The 22,049-nt window shown below is 37.0% G+C and overlaps 3 protein-coding genes across 4 annotated transcripts; all 3 read right to left on the bottom strand.

Annotated features, from left to right (window-relative positions):
• Positions 1-649: 649 nt before the first annotated feature.
• LOC122314105 (deSI-like protein At4g17486) lies at positions 650-4,030 on the bottom strand. 2 transcript variants are annotated; one of them, XM_043129510.1, is made up of 5 exons: positions 3,732-4,030; positions 3,535-3,599; positions 3,015-3,268; positions 1,937-2,224; positions 650-1,215 (listed from the first exon to the last, which is right to left on the bottom strand). In XM_043129510.1, coding segments are annotated over exons 2-5 (789 nt in total). In that variant the 5' UTR covers positions 3,537-3,599; positions 3,732-4,030; the 3' UTR covers positions 650-970. The 2 variants fall into 2 exon arrangements, with proteins under 2 accessions (XP_042985444.1, XP_042985445.1); XM_043129511.1 differs by lacking the exon at positions 3,535-3,599 and having other exon boundaries at positions 3,732-4,027.
• Positions 4,031-5,285: 1,255 nt separating this feature from the next.
• LOC122314104 (arabinosyltransferase RRA3-like) lies at positions 5,286-8,339 on the bottom strand. Its single transcript, XM_043129508.1, has 2 exons — positions 7,827-8,339; positions 5,286-6,794 (listed from the first exon to the last, which is right to left on the bottom strand). Exons 1-2 carry the CDS (start codon positions 8,016-8,018, stop codon positions 5,676-5,678), a joined length of 1,311 nt encoding a protein of 436 aa, XP_042985442.1. The 5' UTR covers positions 8,019-8,339; the 3' UTR covers positions 5,286-5,675.
• LOC122312789 (putative pentatricopeptide repeat-containing protein At3g18840) lies at positions 6,709-15,737 on the bottom strand. The gene is made up of 12 exons (XM_043127442.1): positions 15,482-15,737; positions 15,263-15,388; positions 14,758-14,860; positions 14,287-14,334; positions 13,253-13,350; positions 13,029-13,143; positions 12,835-12,917; positions 12,037-12,589; positions 11,708-11,759; positions 8,797-10,979; positions 8,417-8,571; positions 6,709-6,794 (listed from the first exon to the last, which is right to left on the bottom strand). The coding sequence occupies exons 1-10, from the start codon at positions 15,584-15,586 to the stop codon at positions 8,969-8,971; spliced, it is 3,294 nt and encodes a 1,097-aa protein (XP_042983376.1). The 5' UTR covers positions 15,587-15,737; the 3' UTR covers positions 6,709-6,794; positions 8,417-8,571; positions 8,797-8,968.
• Between the last annotated feature and the right edge of the window lie 6,312 nt (positions 15,738-22,049).

Raw genomic sequence — 22,049 nt, 5'->3', positions numbered from 1 at the left:
AAACGGAGGGATGAAAAAAAAACTGTGCATATATATTACATGTTATTGAGTAAGCCATAAATGTGCAACCCTTCCACCAAGAGCAGTTAACTACAACTAGAGGGATGAGAACAAACCTATCGTGAGGATGTTAGAAACTTAGAATATAGCTTAAATAATTAACTCTGCCTCATTTCAGGAGCCTAAATTTTTGGAACAATGGTGATTTAAAAGTGGGAGCAATTACGTTTACAAATTGCGGCTGATGAAGTTATTCCTATCCAATAATAATCAAGAAAAATAAAATAAAACCTAGAAAATGTAGCCCAAGCTTCGAGGTCATTCCTACCTAGATCTAGGATCATTGGACCACCGCCCGCACTAATAATGGCGCTAGCTTTAAATTAATGCAGTCCATTTAGCTGAAGTGGATGTACGGATACCATTCATTCTCCTTGAATTTTGGGGTTTGGCTTCAAGCCATTGCTCGAACTGATGATAAATGAATGGTCTAACTTATGGGGTTAATGTTGATGCTTTTTTCATTTTGCTGTTTTTCGATCGTTTTGATACACTGATGACATGAAGCTACCCTTTCCTTTCCTTCTTTGGATTTACAAACATATACAACACTAACAACAAGAAGAACACGTTATATGGGAGCTCAAAATGGTATGAAAACAATTCAGCAACCTCTTTGGTTTCTTCTTTTGTTATAAGGATATGACTGCACATCAATGGAGCAAATATCAGCATACAATTTTATAAATACATGAAGCAAATCCAAAGGTTATCAAAAATACAGAAAAGCAGAAGAATATGCCTTTCTATTTTTTTTTTTCAAAATTCACAACAACAAACTCGCACAGATTTCAATCTTTGAAGGCCATGTAGATGAAAATGAGCAGGAATGGCACACCCCGTCTCCAATAGCTCAATATTGCAAGCTGGACGTTCAGTGTCCCTTCAACTGCAAAGAAATGAAGTCTACTCACTGTTCCTTCATCGAACCACTCCTAGACCTCTTCAACTCCCATGGTGGTAAACAGCCCTTATAGTGAGAATGTAGAAACAACGATGACATCGATACTTCCCTCTGATGCATTGATATTGATGACAGACAACTAAAGGCACTCCTCAATTTCTTCTTTTCATTGTCACATCCCTGGAAATCAGGGTCATGGCATACGGTGGTTGCTTTAAGGGCCTCAGGTAGTATGCAGTTGCACAGTGAACCTACAAGGAAGACAAAAGACACAAGAACTAGTTACTGTAATCAGCACATGAACGAGGGGTAACATATATCAAGGTAACTTATGCAGTAGCAAGGCATGCAACTCAATAAACATCCTGTTCAACCTCCATTTTTATTTTATTTTGTTTTCAGAAAAGTAGGTGCTCCCTGGTTCTTTTGGTTGGTGCCTAGATGATGAAACCCAAGAAAATATAATCTGCATGTGTAAATATTATAAGGCAAGCATCAATTTCTATTTAGATCTTATTACACTAGAGCCTTATGCTCTATTACATGCAAACCTAATCAGCCTGCTACTTTGGATTCAGAAAGCATCTCAATTAATCTCATCTAATCATTACAACTTTATGAAATTCTTAAACAAAATACAATAAACTATTCAATTTTTTCAAATCTCAAAATAATAATAATATATAAAAAATTATTATAATAATATTTTATTCAACTTTCAACTTTCATCTTATCTCAGCTTATTATCCAAATCTCCCCATGAAACATCAAATGAAGGGGGAAATCCTGAAAGTAATTTCCATTGTATATGAAGAGGATGAGGCAGTGAAATTGATGTATGCTACAAAATATTCGAGTTAATCTATGATATAAAATGCATTCAGGCCCTGAGCACTCTAAGATACTTGCAGTCAAAACTTAATGCAAGCCAAACCTCAAAGTAAAATAGAGTGTATGATTTATGCAACCTACCTATTCTTGCAAGTCTATTTATCCATTTTGGCATTCGGTTCCCAGTCAGCTTGTAACATATATCCTCACAAAAATGATTGCAGTTCTTAGCAATCAAGTGATACGTATCCCCGTTATAGTTTGCTGACTGGCGCTCCATGAACTCTCTAACCTGGACAGGTTCTAAGCATGTTGTACCCATAAATATTGACTTCCTAAACTTGAAGCCAGGGCACTGTCGAGGATCAGCCTCAAAGACACCACTTGTCGGGTAGTCGTGAGCTCCAAAGGCATATTCAATCCCATGAACTGTAGTAGCAATAGGGACAACAAAAAACAGTTGTATCAGCCAGAAAACATCATTGTTTGGGAAGAAAAAAGATGATAGCAGAATATTAATCATTGACATATATGGATCTCTTCCACGTCCTGGTCATTCAAAGACTAATATGTCTGTACAAACATATTTACATGCATGCCATGTTGAATCTGGGAATCTATCCTTGAGTAAGTTAAAAAAGAAAAAAGAAAAAGGGAAATAGAGGTGACATGTCAAAGTTAAAATAATATATCCTTCGAGTGGACTGAGGCTACAGAAATATGTAAAATTATATTGCTTGCATCTAAGCAAGAAGATAGCAGTGGATCCGTTATGAATTAGAAAATTTACTGGTCTAGCCACCAGCAAGGAGTCAGATGGTTTAGGTTGAATATATTGCAAGTACAGACTGGAGATCATTTTTGCTGCGGGTGGCGCAAGTGTAAAAGATAATTTGGCAGACAAATAAAAAATTTAGGGAGAGACATTGCGAGACAGGACTCATGTCATTGACCTCAAGTAGAGGGACTATTTTTAGTATTGTTCGAGAGGGTTCAGTTCAATCAAGAACATTATATTTTTCTGCTGTAAACGAAAATCCAATCAACTGTACTTGCTATGTCATGATATCTATTATTATCTTACACCAAATCAGAAAAATGCAACTGTCATCATGGGTAATGTAGTCTAAATGTTCTAACTCAGTCATCGACTAATGCTCTTACTATTAACAACTAAAAGTTCGTGATTAAGAGAAATATAAGATAAAAGCAAACTGACCTTCCACCCCAGAGTGAAAGATACCAAGACCAGCCCAATAAACATAGCCATTTACGGGAGTCAAATCATACACATTTAGATATACAGGTGTACTGCCTGGACTATATCCTGCTGACTTCACTTTTGGGAATATGCCGAAGCTTGTGGCTGACTTGCCTCTGAAACAAAGAGGCATAATAGAGCGCAGGCCATCCTTTGGTATTGATTTCATGATTAAGGGTGCAACTAGGAATCCATCAACGCCTAGTTCCAACCTGCCAGAATGGAAATATCTTCGATCATTCAAATATTTTTAACTTTCTTGTATATATATATGCGACGTAGACAAATCTGAAGATCTAAGCGTAATATTAATGTTATCTCGTTATTGTCCAAGAACTATTTTTGAACAGTTTAGTAATTTGTTTCTTCCATCAGTTTCTTTCTGCATATATGCCATCTAGTTACGTAACTCTCCTCTCTAATTGAATAAACTGGATATTTCCGTACATAAAAATAAACTGGAGGAAAAAGAAGGTACATTTACGGCTAAATCTTGCAAGGAAGCAGATCGGATTCATTAGGAAACAAGCAATGGCAGAGCAGCTGATCATATTTAAACAGCAATAACAAATAGCAGAAATTCAGAAGATTTGATGCGCAGAACAAAACAAGAAACCAAAAACTTGAGAGGAAAATAAAAATAAAGGAAAGCGATAATCAAGGAGGCCCACCAACCTCTATGCAAAGGACACCCATTAGAAAGTGAGGAAAACGCAAGAACCAAAATGCAAGACAGCCAATTTCAGAGCAGAGAGGAGGGCTCCTGGAAATGAAGCAATGTGGGTGCCTGAAACCGACCCATTGTCTTCGGTCCTACTGACAAAGAAGCTCGGGAAGCACAGAAAACACAATACTTTTTGACGCCCGACGAAGAAAGAGAATAATGCAGAGGAAGAGGAAGAAAGATGTGTTGCAGCCAAAGCTGAAAGTGAATTCGTGAAAGACATGCTGTCTCCTGGTCACAATTTTGACCGGCTCGCCTTTTGAGTCACCTGGGTACGGTCAAGTCCATTCCAATTTAAAAAATGAGTGGACAGGTTTGGAGAGGATGAAAATTTTGATTTTGTGATAAAAATTTAAAATATTATTTTTTAATATTATTATTTTTTTAATTTAAAAAAATTTAAACTATTTATTATATTTTATATAAAAATTTTAAAAAGCTCTTGAATTCAAGAGCTAAAAATTCTATGAATCTTTTTTTATTACTAGTTAAATAAATTTTTTTAAATAATGTTGTAAATTTAAAAAAAATATATTTAAAAATATAAAAAATAAAAATAAAAATAAAAATATGCTGCATTCGGTGGGAATTCGGGCTATATCCTTCTGTGGATGTATCAACGCTTTTCCAAGTCTTTTTTTTTTTTTTTTTTTATCAGCCATTCCAAGTTATCTTGAATAAAATTTTGGTTTCCCTTGATCAATTTGTGTTGACTGAAAGTCAAGGATTTTACTATGAAATTAACATAAAAAACTAAGAGTTATAAAAATTAAAAATTAAATAAAATATTATTTTTTAATATTATTATTATTTTAAAATTTGAAAAATTAAATTATTTATTGTATTTTATGTGAAAGTCTTTCACTATCTAAACAAGGCCTCTATAGAATAATTTTATGAAATATGAACATACATCATCCGTATTTAAAAAATACGTAAGAATTTTGATTAATTGTAATATATATATAAATCGATTTCAAGGAGCTGACGGTAATGCTTTTGCTCTTGATGAAAATTAGATGTTGCTTATAAGTAGTGTTCGTTGGGGACTTTGAGTTGGATACGAACTAAAGAGATTTGGATCTATGATTGATTGAATTTGTATGTTGATGCAAAATGTAGTGAAGCTTTTCTTGGGCTTTAAATACGTCTCTCTTCCTCAAATCTGCAGAGTTGTGATTATAGTTTTGAGGAATGCTCCCAGAAATCGATCCGTAAACATACTACTTCTAAAGAGTTGAGAGACCATTGACCCGTTGTCAGTAAGCAGTAAGCATAAAAAAACCACTGCTCGTTTTTCTCCGCCCTAATTCTGATGAAAATACCGGCCAGACCTATGTCCTCCAGCGCTCCCTCCGCCGTGCTGGATAGGTCTGTGTGGCGACCTATTGCATCTGAAACTCGGGTCAATGATTAAGGCTAAGCTAAGATATTGAATTCCATGTTTGCAGACGTACATATTGCTATTGCAGACTGCTTACAACGCAAGCAAGCAAGCAAGCTTGGAGAATGGCTAAAGCCTTAAGAGATAGATAGTTCATTAACAGATAATATACGTCCATCCCCACGGTTTAGGATTCACATAAGCTGCTAGAACAAGAGGGGCTTGCTTCACTACAGCTAGCAACAACTAAAAAGCACAACATGTCTTTATGAAGACCACAGAGGACATAAAAAAAAAAAAAGATAAAAAATAGAAAAGGCCTAGCATCACTTAGTTCAGCGAACATAGTATTGTATCAGGTGTGAAGCTTATGACATCACAGTTCCTATGCAGAAAGGGCATAAATCACATTGCCCGCAGAAGAAACAAGTAAAATGCGTCGTGTACTACATTCCATTTTAACGTACGAAGCACCCAAATGCTAAAAGGTATTTCTCAGAGCATATAAATTTTACCAATCTGAACCATCGGGGAAGGCTTCCAGGGCATCCTTCTTCCCTTTAACATAAAATTCCACTATTGCTTTCATCCGTGGAAGCTTATCAGGGTGGTAATTCACATGAACAATTACTGGTTTGAACTTGCTCAATTTAGCATCCTTCCTGACAGTCTTGAAGAGAACTTTGCTGTTCATAAAAAGATAGAAATCCAAAGTTCTCCTGGCAGCATGAAGCCCGTCATACCCTGGATGTGATGGGAAAAAGAGCTCCTCATTGAAAACTGCCTGGTCCCAAGAGTTTGGCTCCCTAGAAAGCCGACTGGCTACTCGATCCAGAAGCTCGATAGAAGGGATTGTTGGTCTAATATAGAAGAAACCAGAGTTATACACCCATATCCGCATTGTATGGGCATATCGAGCCCAACCCATTGCAGGTTCATCAAAGACATCATTATACCCATAAGCTGTCATGTTATTGTGACCATCAGTCATGGACTCCACATCAGAATCCCGAGATATATAATGAAAAGGATTCTGCAAATATACAATATCAACATCTGACAGAAGAACACTATAACCCAGTTGCAAAAACTCCCTCAGAACACGAAATTTCAACCCTGAAACAGCATGGTTTCCTCCAGTCCTCGCAACTGAATCAATACCTTGATCCGGGTCTCTTTTATACACTGGAACATCCTTTGACTTGCAGAACCTGGCAATCTCCTCGTCCAGAGCAACAACTAGATAATTGGGTATCCCCACCTGCTTAATATTAGTAAACCAGACCTCCAACATGTCCTTCACATTTGAATTTGCAAGAGCAACTATGAGCTCTCTCTGAACAGCAACTTTCTCTAATATCTTTCCCAGTCTTGGATTCACGGATTCATCAGGGATGATGGTAGGGTTGGTTCTTAAACCCTTGACAGTACCAAAACGTCCAGCTTTATGCTGTTTACCCAGCACAAGAACCTGCTTCTGCGCCTGATCTTTCCTTTGTTCAGCCAATTTAAGTCTTTCTGTAAGCTCCCTAATTTGTTTTTTCAACTCGGCATTTTTCTCTGATGCTGCCACAAACTCTGATTTCAACATGTTCATCCGTTCAGATGATTCACATGAGGCTGAAGCAACCTAGTCAACAAAAGTATAAAAAAGTGAGCATCATTTACAAAGACTGGAAATCTGCACCTAAGAATCTACGCATTCATCCGTTCAGCTCCACGTGAACTCCATATACACTATACTCATGACCACAAGATGAAAATAATATAAAAAGTGCAAGAGATGCACAGCTAAATATCACATATTAACATGTTTGAAATAAACTAATGGGAAGGGAAAGCGTTACATATCAGTCATATGATCTCCATCAATAAGTTATCAGTTAATCTATCACATAATGAAAATTTCAATATTTGAAACAAGTTACAAAGACCCATGAACCACAACAATATTATCCAGTTCAAGTCAAACCACGAATGGGGGTGGTTGCAAACTAAATAAGCACAGAGGTTCGCATTGTCAGCTCTCTCATTGTTGCTTTTGGGACTGAGAAACTACATTCTAATTATATTCAAAAATATTTAAAAGCAACAGAATTGTAGACTTCAATAATTACTACCTCTATCCGAATTTAAATGTCTTGCTTTTATCCTTTGGCGTGTTCTACGATACATGTTAATTGTACATATAAATTGGGATGAGGGAAATCCTGCATATATGGATATATTTTTATATGTATTTTTTGGTGAGGTGTAGCACACAGATTACTAGCAACTAGAACTTTTCAACCGATTTGCTAACCATTTGATGGAAAACCCGTGGCCAATTCAAAGTCAAAAACCTCAGAAACTCTCAGGCGACGACTTGCCCGTTTTGGATGGCCAAACATCTTATCTGTACTGTACACTAATTTTTTCTATTCAAACACACTATATTTCATCTTTAAATTTTAAAAACATCTCCTTAAATAAACAGCAAAAATGTGACATGAACAGTACATAAACAGTGTAAAATCCCAGATTAGACCCACAAATCTAACCACCAAATTACACACTTATACACTATAAAACACCAATAACAATTCATCATCCCAAAATTTAGAAAATCAAAATAAATAAGGAACATTTTTCTTCCAAAAAATACAGGCATGGAAATAGGAACCTGGGCATTATCAGATTTGGAAATGCTGTGAGTGAGAAGAGGGGTTGGGAGGAAGAGGCCGTGAGGGAACAGGAAGGCGAAGACGCACCCCAACAGGACTCCCACCGCGATGGCCACGCCGATTGCGACTCTCGATTTGGGGAGCAACTGAGCCGTGTTTCGCATCAAGAGCACATCTCTGCGGCCAGTCATTGGAGGGGAGGGGGGGAGGGGCGCTTCAAATGGTTATTAGAAGTAGTGACAAGGGGTTAATTAGAAGGCACTTTTGGAGTTGCGACTGTGGACGCTCAGAGAGAGACAGAGGGAGATGTGGGTATGTTCGGTTCAACGGCTTTTGGTCACTTGGGTGAGGTTCAGAGCCGGAGAGATTGAAGGATGCCCGAATGGGCTGGTTTTAAAGTTCAGAGAGTGGTTGCTTAATGAAGGATTGAGAAAAAGATACATTGACGAAGACTTGGACGGATTCAAAGCTCAGAAGGTCTTAAATATCCTTTAATTCGTTTGCAACGCTTATTTAACGAGGAGAGTAGTCTGTAGCCTATATATATATATATATATTTTTTTTTTTAATAGAGTAGAATAATGGAGACCTGTCGTTCGGAGTCGTCGTGGCTTGCATCATGTCCAAATGCAACACAGACGACAAGGTCGTTTTCCCCGCATCTTTGCTTGCCCTAGCCACGCCCCAGTTGTATCAGGACGTCTTTGCCGCGAGGATGCCTTTCGAGCGAAGCCAACGTAATCTCTACCAGAAAGTTTGTTAACGCTCGAAAAATAGTACAGAATACAGCATCAGCATGCTGTTTTTTTATCTATAGCATTCACTCACAGGAAAGAAAAAGTATTTTTGTTTCGATTATAATATAAGATGGCACTAATAACCGATTTATGATTTGTTAAGACTGAGAAGTGAGAAAGCACGTTTTTACAAATTTCTAAGAACTGATATTTGAACGGAAGGGAAACTTACTATATGGGGCCAGTAGGATGAAGAGAGAACTTGTTAAAGATTAATGGGGGTCCCTTCATCCGGTTGTGCCAAAACCCATGAATTTCTACATCCACAAGGCAACAGAAATCAATCGTGTTGTCATGCTGCCAATCAAAGATGACCTCAAATTTAATACGATGACCCGGCTATCTCATGTAGTTAGTTCTTCAGTCAAGCAGGCTAAGGTTCTATATATCTCATCTGTTTTACAATGAGATATATCACTAGAAGTGAATGTATGAACTCTGTTTTGCACATATACCCAGCTGCAACCGGCAAGTTTCTTGACCTCCTTCCCTCTCATCTTCTTCCTTATTCTTCCCATCTCATCCCAATTGCCCTCTGCAGCATAGACATTGGCCAATTGAACATACCGAGCCCCATCGACTCCTTCACTTTCAAATAGTTTCTCCTCTGCCTCTCTTGCAAATGCTGTATTCCCATTTGTCCTACAAGCATTCAAAAAGGCCCCCCAGATTACAGCATCCAGATCTATTGGAATCATTTTCATTAAAGCCACTGCCTTTTCCAGTTGATTAGCCCTCCCATATAGATCAATCATACATGCATAGTGCTCAATCTCAGGCAGTATGTTATATTCTGTTCTCATGGAATGGAAAAATTGCTCACCCTGTTCTACCCATCCACAGTGCCGACAGGCTGACAGAAGGGCGAGAAAGGTGACTGCATCCGGTCTGACACTTCTCTCCACCATTTCCTTAAAAAGCTGGATAGCTTCAGTTTCATGTCCATGGTGAGCATAACTGGATATCATTACATTGTAAAGCACTGAATCTCTGTCAGTAACTCTTTGGACAATCCTTTCTGCAAATGTGACGCTACCACATTTTGAGTACATATCAACCAAAGCAGTGACCAGCTTCTCATCCATTTCAATCCCCGCTCTGAGTAAGTAAGCATGAATCTGCTTTCCAGGACCAAGGTCAGCTTGTATTGCACAAGCGCTGAGCAAACTGACGAGGATCAAAGCATCAGGGACAGTTTCTTCTTTAGATTGAAACTCACGCAAAAGTTCAAACACAGCTTCACATTGCTGTGATCTGATGTAACCTGAAAATAAAGCAGTCCAGACAACATTATTCTTCTCTGGCAATGAATCAAAAAGCCTTCGGGCTTCCACCATATTGCCTTGAGATGCATACCCCACAATCATCGAGGTGATTGCAAATGGGTTTTGACTCTCAATTGCCGAATGAACTGACTCTGCATACTTTATATTCCCACACTTGCAGTAGACATCAACAATGCCACTGCTTATAAATGGATTCAAACACAACCCGTTTTTCAGAACCCAAGCATGGACTTCCCTTCCAAGCTTCAAACTTTTCAGACCAGAGCAAGCACTCAAAACGCTCGCAAACGTATATTCATTCCATCTAAAGCCACTCTTTTCCATAAGAACGAACAATCTCAGTGTCTCCTCCCCATAACCAATTTGAGCATAACCTGAAATTAATGTGTTCCAAGACACCGTGTCATTTAACTCGGATTCTGTCCAAAAAATATCCGAAGCCAATTCCAATTTGCCTTCCCTACAGCAAGCCGCCACCATTGCATTCTTCGAAACCAAGTCAACCACCCCATGATCAAATCCGCCAAACACCCACCATGCTCCTTCAAAACAGCCACATTTAGAATACATATCTATAAGAGAGCTAACAGCAAACCTGCTTAAATCATTAGCGCTTTTCACCATATAGGAATGCAACTGCCTCCCAAATGATACGACACTTAGCTTGGCGATCAAGTTAAGCATTGTTGTGAGAGTGAACTCATCAATTCTGATCCCCTCACATCCCGACTGCATGTCAATGAACAATTTAAGCGCATGGGTTTCATACCCATCGGCGCTTACATATCCTGACAGCATTGAGTTATATGTAACCAAATCTCTATGGGAAGCGGCATTAAATAACACTCGAGCTTGTGCCAAGTTTTGGGATTTTATATAAGCCGAGATTATTGCATTCCAAGAGAAAGCGTTTTTCTCGGGCATTTCATCGAACAATCTGCGAGCTTCGCGCATAAGGCCGTGTTTGGAGTATAAGTGAATGAGTTGATTGGAGGTGAAAACGGTTGGAATAGAACCAGCTTTAATTGCTTGGACGTGATATATAAGGCCATGATTTAGGGACCTCATTCAGTCATTCACGCAGCCACGGCAGCGTGGGGCTACTCTTTTTGCCGGCAGTGTTTATGAATGACCTCGGTTGAAAGAATCAGATACTTATTTAGTTATTTATACTTTCTTTTATTTTTATTTTTTGAATAATATTAAATTCAATCTTCTACAAACCCACTTTCTCCTATTGAAAAAAATAGTTTTTTTTTTTTTAAAATGTGAATTCGAAATTTGTCCATTTAATTAAAAAAAAAAAACTTGAAATTTATGAATTCTGCTACATATAATCTATTTTGCATGCTATTTATGCACTCCACTAAAATTATAAAATTATGATTTGTATAAATAAAGGAATGCAATGCCATATCACATCAATGATCAAACTACCAAGTAATGAATCAAAGTCGTCTTCAATAACGTTAAGAAAAGACCTAGTTGGCTATTTTTCTCTGCTGTATTGTATTATTTATTAAACTCTTGTCAGTCACTCATTGAAATTTTGCAAAGCCAACAATGAATTTTATTATTATTAGTATTATTATCATCATGGTAGTGTTTTTTTTCCCGGATAAGTGATCAACGATTAATTGTGTCAATATACAAAGATCTTGATTTTATATGTAAAAGAGATCTGTCTCAGGATGCATCAGTCCATCTTGATTCCGTTGTCTTGTTAATCCAAGAAAGGGTACCAAACTACAAGAATGCAATTTCAGAGACAGAGAACATCCTTTGGCGCTTGACTACATCGGTTGATTGAACAAAACTTTGGCAGCAGAGTACACTGTCCTGGCACCATCTGCACGCACAGGAAATTCACCTCAGTTACAGCTTTAAGCTTTGTTTCTGGTTGTGTCTTTTATGTTTATTTACTTATGGTTGATGTCTCCATGCGTTTGCAATGTCAGGTGTGTTCTGTCATCTATTTTGTTAACGGACTGGTGTCAGTGTCTCAAAATGCTATAGAGAAAAATCTGGAATCATTTCTGTCTTTGCATTGTCCAAATATCTCATGATGGGATTGTGAAATGTATATCTCTACAAATAGCTTGTAAATGCGATATATGATCACATACCTGCAATTGTGGCCAAACTAAATGCACCCGGCACATTGGCTTCTGCCTCGACTGCAGCTTTGGCTGCTGCAATTCCAACTGCGACGCTCTGCATAATATTTAAACCTGCACAAATTGAAGCAAGTGTCCCCCCAACCAAGCAATCACCCGCCCCTGTGAGCCTCACAATTGATGCGGGAAGGGCTGGGAAATGCACCGCAAAAAGATGAGAATCCCTTTCCAAAGCTGTAGCACCATGCCAATGTGGTGGACAGCTTGATGTCACAACCTTATAGAGCTGTCCAGAAGCATCAAATGCCTTGATTCTTTCCAAATTGGCTCTCTTGAAGCTTGAACCTCCTCTAGAGCATAAGAACACTCCATCTGAACCAAGGGTTAAAACAACCATTCTGATACCCTTTTCTAGCAAAAGCCAGATCGCTGGTTTCAGCTTCTGGAACAGTGACTCTGCCGAATATTTATTCCCCCTTTCAATTGGAGGAAACACATTTGCACAGGACAAAGCATTTGCCATGGCAATAAGTTCATCTTCATTAGGTGAAGCAATACTTACCTGCATAAACCTCCATATTAGCAGGAGACTGCAAAATAAGTGAACAAAGTGTAGGATCAAGCATAGCATGTGCTACAAAAATAAAACCGTATGCTAAGTTTTTGCTAAAACTAAGTCCTAAATATAGAATGAGATGACAGAGCAGAACTCAGAACATATAGAAAAATACCACTTTCTCAAAAATCCCCAAGCAAACCAAGATGAATTATTGAAAACTTATACTCATCAGGTGGCATAGCACTCACATACATGGCAACTGAAGCAATTCTTCTGGATTTTGAAACTGATACAGGCTCAAACCACACTGGAATGCTAGATTCAGCTGCAACTGAGGAATACCCAGATACAGATAAGAGATAGATGAGAATGAGTAAAATCAGCAGAGTTGATGATCCTACAATTCCAAATAATAAATGTCATGGAGAGAGTTTATAGGTACTTTGGCAAGAAGCTTCTAAAGCAAGAGGACTCAGGTTTGCATCAACCATCAATATTGGAGCAGTGCATATATTGTCCTTGAATTGTTGAATCCACTCAGGTGTAAGAAACTCTTCCTGAATTATGGTTAGAATAAAAAAGTATCATGTCCTGAAGGTACTGTTCTTAAAATTATATAAGTTGGAAGATTAGCAGAATAACTAAATCCATCAAAAATCAACTCACAACAGCTTCCACACTCGCAACACCAGCTGCCAACTCTCCATTTAAATCAAGTATGTTGCAAACAACTGGAGTCACTACATCTTGTTGCTTCCGAATCCCTACTCCAAATAATATTATGTCAGAATAGAGCAGTACGATGCTTGGTACTGATAATGTTTCAATATTTATTTATTGGCACCAGGTGTTGGGAACAAAGTCTTGATTAATCCCAGGCGTGCACAGGCTCAGCAAAGAGTTTTCTGCAAGTGCACATTTGGTAATTCAAGGAGAAATTCCCCCAATTTGATGGCCCCTAGAAATTACATCCAACCTTATTCATTAATTTTTTTATCAATATTTCCATCAAGACAAGAAGGAAACAAAACTTGCGATGTTACTTGTGGCTAGCACTGAACTAATTCTTCTAAAAATAAATGTTTTCTTTTCACATCCTGCAGCTTCTACCAAACATAACACTAGTAAATTATATATGCATTATAATAAATTTCCTATTTGTGCCTAAGCTCATAAATAAACATCTAGAATTTCAGAAACACAACCCAGTCACACTTTTCCTGCCCTTCTTGAGTTTCTGTATCTTCAATTCATTTCTACAAATTTGTTTTCTACAATCTACATTATCTTTTCTAAGTATTCTTGTCACTCTAAACTTCCCAATCCATTCTCAATATTTTACCATAGCCAACACAAGCATTGGCACTACGCTACTCATCATAGCAGCCACACCAACAAATCCAATATGGGGAAAAATTTCAGGGAAATAGTATGGTAAGTACCAACAGTCAGCCTTTGAATTGGGACTTAAGAAAGATATGATTGAGACTGGCTTGTTTTAGTGACAGAAAAAGCCTTTTGTGCTAGAGGCTTATCCATCCCAACTTCAAACAAAACTGTTAGTCAACGTAGGAGTAAAGGCACCTGGTTATTGAGTTTGAGTACATTGAAATTTAAATATAGATCAAGATTTATGCAATTTGGAAAAGAAATGGTCTCCACAGATGACAACTAAAGGTTGTAAACATGAAAGGGAAAACCTTCTGTAGACAGCCCAGCAGATTTCCAGTGTTGAATTAACAAATTTCCTGGTAAGAGAAGTGAAATCTGTCAGATTCAATGGAAGCTATACTGGCTGTTTGTCAAATTGAAAGAGGATAGAAACTGCTAAACAACTTCTGATCCATTTGAAAATCAAGTCTGCTAAAATGTAGAGATAAACAGTACAGTGATTAGGTATTTTAATGCACAAGGATGGATATTTCTGAATTTAATACATGCTGCATAACATCCGTGCCTGAATGCTGGGGGAAAGAAATGGAGCCGACTGATTAATTATGCCATCCTTCCAAGAAAATACAATGTTTGATATAAAAATATTACAAAACTCTCAGATAACCGTATTGGATTCCTACGTATGCAAGTATGTAAGTGTAAGCTCCATTTACATCTTCAGAACAAAATTGTCTTCAGCATTACATATTACAAAAAGAGAGTAACACAAAGCTCACCTGCCATATCAAGACCCACAGCACTAATCATATAAGGCTTTGTTCCAAGCTTGGACATGCATTCAGCAACATTCCTTGCTACACCTCCAAGTACATAACGAACCTAAATAGCAGACTCGCTAAGGTTAAGTTTCCGGATAATACATACATTTGTGGATGTGTAAAAATATAGAAAGGAACTTCTTTTCCTATCATTTTAACAGTTTGATGCACATGTTACCATTAGCTATAAATGAATCCACACCTGTATTTGTATTTCCAGTGAAACCAACTCTACGTCAATTAATAATATCTAATAGAAAGCTATAAATAATAATAATAATAACTTGTAAATCCGTTTATAATAAATGGTTACTAACAGACATTTGAAAATTATTAAATTACTAAAAAAATATAATAAATAACTCTACTCAAATGGGCTCTTGTCCATAAGAAATTGACATAATTGAAATACTTTTGAGCCACGAATAAGGGAAAAAACCGAAATTACAATAAAAAATAATACCTTTCCAGGAGTGGTTGTTCTGGGATTTGCAGGCATCGAAGGTGTGGCATGAATGTCCAACACCATACCTCCTATGATCACAGGTTCAGCCTCACCATTTATCGGCTGCCCACCCTTTAGTAAAATCTTACAACCCAAAAAGAAGTCTCAATATCGTGCAATATATAGTAGATTACTAGGAAAAGAGGAAAAGGAAAAGTGCGAACGAAGTCATCTTACCGGAGAAAGAACGGTATTAGGCCGTGTCAGTAGGAGGTGACGAGAAATAGCCCCCACTCGCCTCTGAACACTGCTCTCCATTTTCGTTTCTCCGAGACCAGCCATAGGAGACTGGTGTTCCAACTCTCAGACAACAATCACACTTAGTCATGGACCGGACTTATAATTATTTGGGCAGGTCCAGAAAATTTGGGCTATAACATTTCAACAACGGGTCTGAATTAATTTTCGGACCGATCTTGGGCTGAACCGGAAATGTATCATTGAGAGTATTAGTAGTGGTCTCAATAAATTTTAGATAAAATTTAGCTAGAAAATTCACTTTTATAAATTTTAGCTAGTCACTTTTTACTATACCAAATAATAGACTGAACAAATTTTTCATTATTCTAGTAAAATATGGATTTTTTAACTTTTCATTATTTTAATGACTACAATCACTCTGCAGTGGTTACATCAAATTAGAAAGGGGCAAAATCATATAATGTCTGCAAGGGTTAATAGTCCGATAGGAAAAATACCAATAAACAAATTGCAAACAAAATCGCACTGAATCAAGAAAAAAAAATCACAGCCCACATAAAGAAAAAAAATTGCAATCCGCTTAAAAAAAAAAAATAGCACCGATATCTTACCCAGAAACCAAACAAAGAAGTGGTAAAGAAAATCAAACCGAATCCTGGTGTTGGTGTTCGGGAAGATCATTTTTTAGTCTAAAAATAATATTTGGTCAGCCCCTCCATCTCAACAAATTTGTCTAGCCATATGATCTGAAGTCAACATTCATTTATTAAGCCCACTACTATACTTTATTTGACACTTTATTTATTATTTAGCTAAAATTTAACTTTAACTAGCCCACTACTAGTGCTCTGAGTTGGCTCTGTTTGGAAGCAAATGGCTACCCCACTGAGGATGGTATTTTGGTAATTCTAGAGTGAAAAGAAATTTCTATGAAGGTGCTATAATTCCTCTTTAGGCTTGTGACAGCTGTCCATCCTGGATGATGACAATGATGATACAATTGTGTATGTGTATATATACATACATATATATGGTGATGAAGATGGTAACAAATGGATATGGAACAAATGGCTTCAGTCTAAGTTAACTATTTGTATGTGGAGAGCAGCTTTTAATTGTTTATTTGGATGCGTAGGTCAATAAATTAGGTATACCGATGTTATCTTGCTGCAATTGTTGTGAAGTGAAGCATGAGGAGGACTTGGAACATGTTTTAAACAGGGGAGAATTTGCTCAAGGGGTGTGGCAGAAAGCGTCTGTTGTTCAGATGACTAACACAATAGAGAGGGTGAATTGAGTTGTATTAAAAAAATAACAATTATAAATCAAATATATAATATAAAATATAAACAAAATATGAAATAACAATAAATATAAAGAGTAACGGTAAGAGAGAAGCAAACTCAGTATGTTAACGAGGTTCGGCCCCACTGCTTACGTCCTCGCCTCAAGCTACCCGTTGAGGATTCCCAAATTCACTATTCAACCTCCTTCAGGTGGAGATAGAAACCTATTATACCTTTGAACAACACCGCTACAAAGGATCCGTGTAGAACACCCTCTACACTTGTAATCACCTTACATGTGGTGATTCAACTATTTCCCGTGTAGAATACTTTCTACACGCACAAGCTAGGGTTATACACACCCTTTTTCTGATACAAGAGCTGATAGTGGGTAGGTTATCAGAAAACACTCCTCAATGAGTGAAATAAGAACAATACAACGTAAATTATATATCTCAAAATGAACAAGGATTAAGGTTCAATGCTTAGAGAAGAAAGAATGAAAGCTTTGAATGAATGTTGTATGCTCTTGGTGTTGTAAATGTGAAGCTCTCAAATGATCTATTTATAGGCATATGAGACTTCATATTCAAATTAAAAAAGATTCACATGTCAAAAACAACATCATTCACTTTTTCAAAAAATTCAAATAAAAGGTTCTTCTTTTTCAATTGTCAAAGACAACATCATTCACTTTTTCAAAAAAATCAAACCTAATATTTTACTTTTGGCATATGACAAAAGGAGCACACTTTCCTTTTCAAAAAATTCAAACCTAATCTTTTACCTTTTGCATATGACAAAAGGAGCACACTTTCTTTTTCAAAAAATTCAAACCTAATCTTTTACTTTTTGTATATGACAAAAGGAGCACACTTTACTTTTCAAATTTTTCAAACAAAATCATCTACCTTTTGTATAAGTCTAAAAAAGCATCAATCACTTTTGAAAATATTCAAATAAAACATGCACATGTGAAAGATGACAATCAATCATCTTTAATATTTTCAAAGTTCAACCCTTTAATCAAGGTATGCACATGTAAAAGATGACAATCAATCATCTTTCAAAATTTTCAAATTTAATTTTCAAAAATATTCATGCACATATGAAAAATGTATTTTAATGCTTTATGATAAAATATTAATTTTGAGTATTAATCCTAATTTCGAATTTTAAGAGATTTACAACATTACTCTATGACTTTAATGTGAACTTATTTCCTTCTTACTCATGCTTGGTTCTTTGATGTGCTTGACTCCATTGTGTGGACAACTTAAGCTTGAAACTCCTTTATTCTTTGAATTCATTTGTTATCATCAAAATCTATGTGTAGATTTATAATCGCATGAAACTTGAAACTTTGAGTTCAACAGCGTCGTAGGAGCATAGTATCCTGTTCGTCCATCTGTTGAATTGGCATGCGAGAGTTCAAGCATGGTTTACTCGAGCATTCAGACAGTCTCAACTCGGAATTGTTATGGGTTTAATCCCTTCAATTGTTGTATGGAGTTGTCAGTGCATAGCTCAAATGGAAGATAAATTGGAGAATCTTAATGTCGTGTGGAACTCCATCAAATATTGGATAAGAGCGTTAGCTGGAAATGTGAACAAAGTTGGCAGGTTATTAGCAGTTAATAAACTCATTTTGGCCCATCTAGATGTCCCTTGGTGGTGCCGTGATGTAGAATGCTATAGGTGGTGAGGTGGTCCATGCCAAATCCAAGTTGGTTCAAGTTGAATTTAGATGGAAGTAACTTAGGGAATCCAGGTCCTAGCGGAGGTGGTGGGGTGCTTCGAGTCAATTCCGGGAAGCTAATATTTGCTTTCTCAAAAAATTTTGGGCATTGCTCCAATAATGAAGCCGAGTTAAGGGCAGTGTTAGAAGGAGTGATGTGGTGCAAGCAGTTGGGTTATTTGAACATTGACATTGAATGTGATTCGATGGTGGTGGGTTCTTAGATTTTGACTAAAGTTTGTACAGTGTGATATTTTCAGGATTTTTGGGATAAGTTGATGTTTTTACTCGATGATTTTGGTTTCTCTATTAATCATTGTTTTAGAGGGAATAAGGTGTTTGGTTTTTTAGCAAGAAGAGGTGCTGTGGGGAAGAATAAGTTGTATTAAGAAGTGGGCCAGTTGACACGGGAGGTCAGAGGTTTGTATAGATTGGATAAACTAGGCTTGGCTTCTATTTGTTATGGTTAAGAGTGGTTTGGCTCTTTTTGGTTTTTCACTAGGCATGTTTAGTTTATTGATTTATTTATTTAGTTAATGTTTAGGTTGTTTTTTACTGGTTTTTATGCATTGAAAAGTTTTATTGAATATTTATAAATCTCAAGTGTCATGATGTAATTACGGTATTCATCTATCATAAATAAGAGCCATAAATAAAATTAAAGTATTACGTACAAAGGGAGAAGATAAAAAGGCTGGCTGGCTGGCAATGCTCTGTACCACAAGGTGAAGCAAGTGGATACCTATTTTGTGAAGTTGGACCAGGCAGAACACTCATGATGATGATGAGGATGATTTACGTTAGCTAGCTAGATTCATTATATATATATTGATAAAATTCATAACAAAAAGTTTTAAGTGAAAAACTTAAACTAAGAAACTGTTAATCTTGCCTTAGCTAGTATGTAATTAAGTACTAAACTCAAAGACATGGAACATTGCTCAACCAAACACGACTGTCCGATCCATAGATCCATGCAGATCAGCCAAGTTGAGCCACACATGCATGCAACCAGCTAACAGCCAACAGGGCATAGACGGACACGATCGACGAATCTCCTAATTCATATGGTTATAAAAACTTTTAAGGTACGAAAAAATGCAAAGCTGGAGGTCAAGGTCAGTACTAGCTACAACATTAATTGCATGTCAGGACATTTAAATAAATAAATAACATTAATTGTGTGGAGTCAAAAATCTTTGGTCACATGATCTTGTGTCTTCTTGGTATTCGATCTCAATGCATATGTGCATGGTCCCCCTAAGTAGTGAGTAGAGAGAGTCCAAGCTGCTTAATTAGCTTCTAACGGCACTCTATTATAGGGGTGTACAAGCAACCGTGAAACTGCCCGTGACTGACTCAGACCAGCCGTTGGAACCAGTCGAAACTGCTAAGGAACTGGTCGGCGGCCGGCAACGATTTAGCAAAACTGCCTATCGTCGGTTCGGTCGCGGTTTGAGGTCGGCTCAAACCGCTGAACCAGCCTATGTAATAATATTTTTTTTCTTAATTTTCTCAATATGAAACGACGTCATCCCACTTAAGTTTAAGTGGAACGACGTCGTTTTACTCTAAGTTTTTATCTCTCACACAGATTAAACGACGACATTTGTTATTAAACCAAACGGCGTCGTTTTGTCTATAAAGTGAGAAAAAAATTAGAACGACGTCGTCTGGTATTAAACCAAACAGTGCCATTTAGAAATTACACAGTCGTCGTCTTCGCCTTTTTCCCCATTTCTGCATTTTAGTAACCCTCTCTCTCTCTCTTCTCTGCAACTCTCTCTCTCTACTCTCTCAAGCGAACGACACCGCAGGAGGGGAATCGAGAATCGACCATAAACCGCCTGAGAACCACCAGAGTCGATATGGCCGGTTGTCCTCCTCCCCGTCGACCGGTTACAGTCGATCCGTTTACCGTTTTCCCTCTCATCAGTCGGCGGCTGTTCTATCCAAAAATCGCGCTAAAGGAATCGGTTTTCATCCCTACTCTATTAATATATTAATGAATAGAAAAAAATTGAGAAAATGACTGCTGACATCATGTCCCATACATGTGCTGTAATTTCAAATATCAGAGAAAACAATATGTGAAAAATAATAATATACATAGAAAACATTATGTCCAAGCACGGGTGTTTACTTTTGGCCAAAACGCACCAGACTCTTCTTATGATCATTGTTATAATTACACAATAATAATTATTATTCGACGTTGATTGGTATAATAATTATACCTATGAGTATAGTACTGTTGACTTGTGACCTCTAAAACAAAGATAATCAAATTAATTTTTAATACATTAAAACAATATATAAATTATCCGATGGTCCTTAATTGACAAGAAAAAAATATAAAATATTTCTTGTTCAATGAATTTGGTTTTGTTTTTGAACACTAAGAAAAATAGAATTTAATTAATATTCAATGACAAAATTATTGAATGTCTTATTAAATATATGAAACAGATTGATCAAAACTCCAACAACAGTTAGGGTTGGATATTATATAATTATTATAATTTTTTAAATTTTTATATAAAATATAATAAATAATTTATTTTTTTAATTTTTAAATAAAAATAATATTAAAAAATATAATTTAATAATGTTTTATATATATATATTTTTTTTTTTAAAAAGGACAGCTTTGCATGCTTCCATTATGAATGACTGGAAGCCGCCTCCAAAATCTTTTCCTGACCACAGGCTTTCTTGACTTCAAACTTCAAAGTTCAAACTCTTGGGACTCTACTTATGAAAAAGAGGATAACTTCGAACCGGTAAATCCGTTGTGTGTAGAACATAGGCAACTAATGGATAGAAGCCACATAGGGAATACATGTTCTGCCGAGTGGGATGCGCTGTAGAGGAACATCAAATTGAAGGGTCATCTGTCGAGACTCCCCACCCTCCTCTCTCTCTCTCTCTTCTCTCTCTCTCTCTCTCTGTCTCTCAGCGTACCAGAGGAATAAGCTTTCTTCCCCCTGTCTCTCTCTCTCCCCCCTTCATTTTCTCACTCCCTCAATGTCCACTCGCTCCCTCTCATCCTCTCTCTATGATGAAATTGGGTCTGTGGCGGTGGAGGATAACCAAAGCTTTTCTGGAGCCTCGCTGTTGGTTTGTCATCGACGAAGTGAGATCAGAGAGAGAGAGATCAAGGGAAAAACTTTCCGGCGTTAATAAAGACCACTTGCGGCAGTAATATGCGACGGTGATGGATTCCAGAGCTCACAAAAATCGCAGCAGCAACCCTAGCCCCATAAAACTTTCCCAAAATTGAATGTGAAATGGAAAGATTACATGAATTATCTAAATGACACTAACATAAAAGAAGTGCCTCCATCTGTTGGGAACCTCAGTGGGCTTCGCATTTTGAATTTAGGAGGTTGTAAAGTTCTTATGCATTTACAAAACAACATGTTTCAGTTGAAGCACCTAAGGGAACTTTATGCCTATGATTGTTCAAATCTTACTCCATCTTCCTCAATAGTTTTTCTAGCATTGGAAGTTTTCAATC

The sequence above is a fragment of the Carya illinoinensis genome, chromosome 6 (assembly GCF_018687715.1).
Source record: "Carya illinoinensis cultivar Pawnee chromosome 6, C.illinoinensisPawnee_v1, whole genome shotgun sequence".
Taxonomy (NCBI): Eukaryota; Viridiplantae; Streptophyta; class Magnoliopsida; order Fagales; family Juglandaceae; genus Carya; species Carya illinoinensis.
Note: the sequence above shows the minus strand (reverse complement) of the source record. Positions and strands in the feature narration are given on the sequence as shown.

What these genes read in the sequence shown, in the direction of transcription:
- LOC122314104 (XM_043129508.1), bottom strand. Translation starts at nt 8,018, where the DNA reads ATGACTGGCCGCAGAGATGTGCTCTTGATGCGAAACACGGCTCAGTTG. An exon ending in CCAAATCTGATAATGCCCAG is followed by an intron (nt 6,795 to 7,826) that starts GTTCCTATTTCC and finishes TTTGTTGACTAG; the next exon opens with GTTGCTTCAGCCTCATGTGA.
- LOC122314105 (XM_043129510.1), bottom strand. An exon ending in CTTTCACTCTGGGGTGGAAG is followed by an intron (nt 2,225 to 3,014) that starts GTCAGTTTGCTT and finishes TTGCTACTACAG; the next exon opens with TTCATGGGATTGAATATGCC. An exon ending in AAATAGACTTGCAAGAATAG is followed by an intron (nt 1,216 to 1,936) that starts GTAGGTTGCATA and finishes TCTTCCTTGTAG; the next exon opens with GTTCACTGTGCAACTGCATA.
- LOC122312789 (XM_043127442.1), bottom strand. Translation starts at nt 15,586, where the DNA reads ATGGCTGGTCTCGGAGAAACGAAAATGGAGAGCAGTGTTCAGAGGCGA. An exon ending in GAACAACCACTCCTGGAAAG is followed by an intron (nt 14,861 to 15,262) that starts GTATTATTTTTT and finishes TCTGCTATTTAG; the next exon opens with GTTCGTTATGTACTTGGAGG. An exon ending in TGCTGGGCTGTCTACAGAAG is followed by an intron (nt 13,351 to 14,286) that starts GTTTTCCCTTTC and finishes TATTTGGAGTAG; the next exon opens with GGATTCGGAAGCAACAAGAT.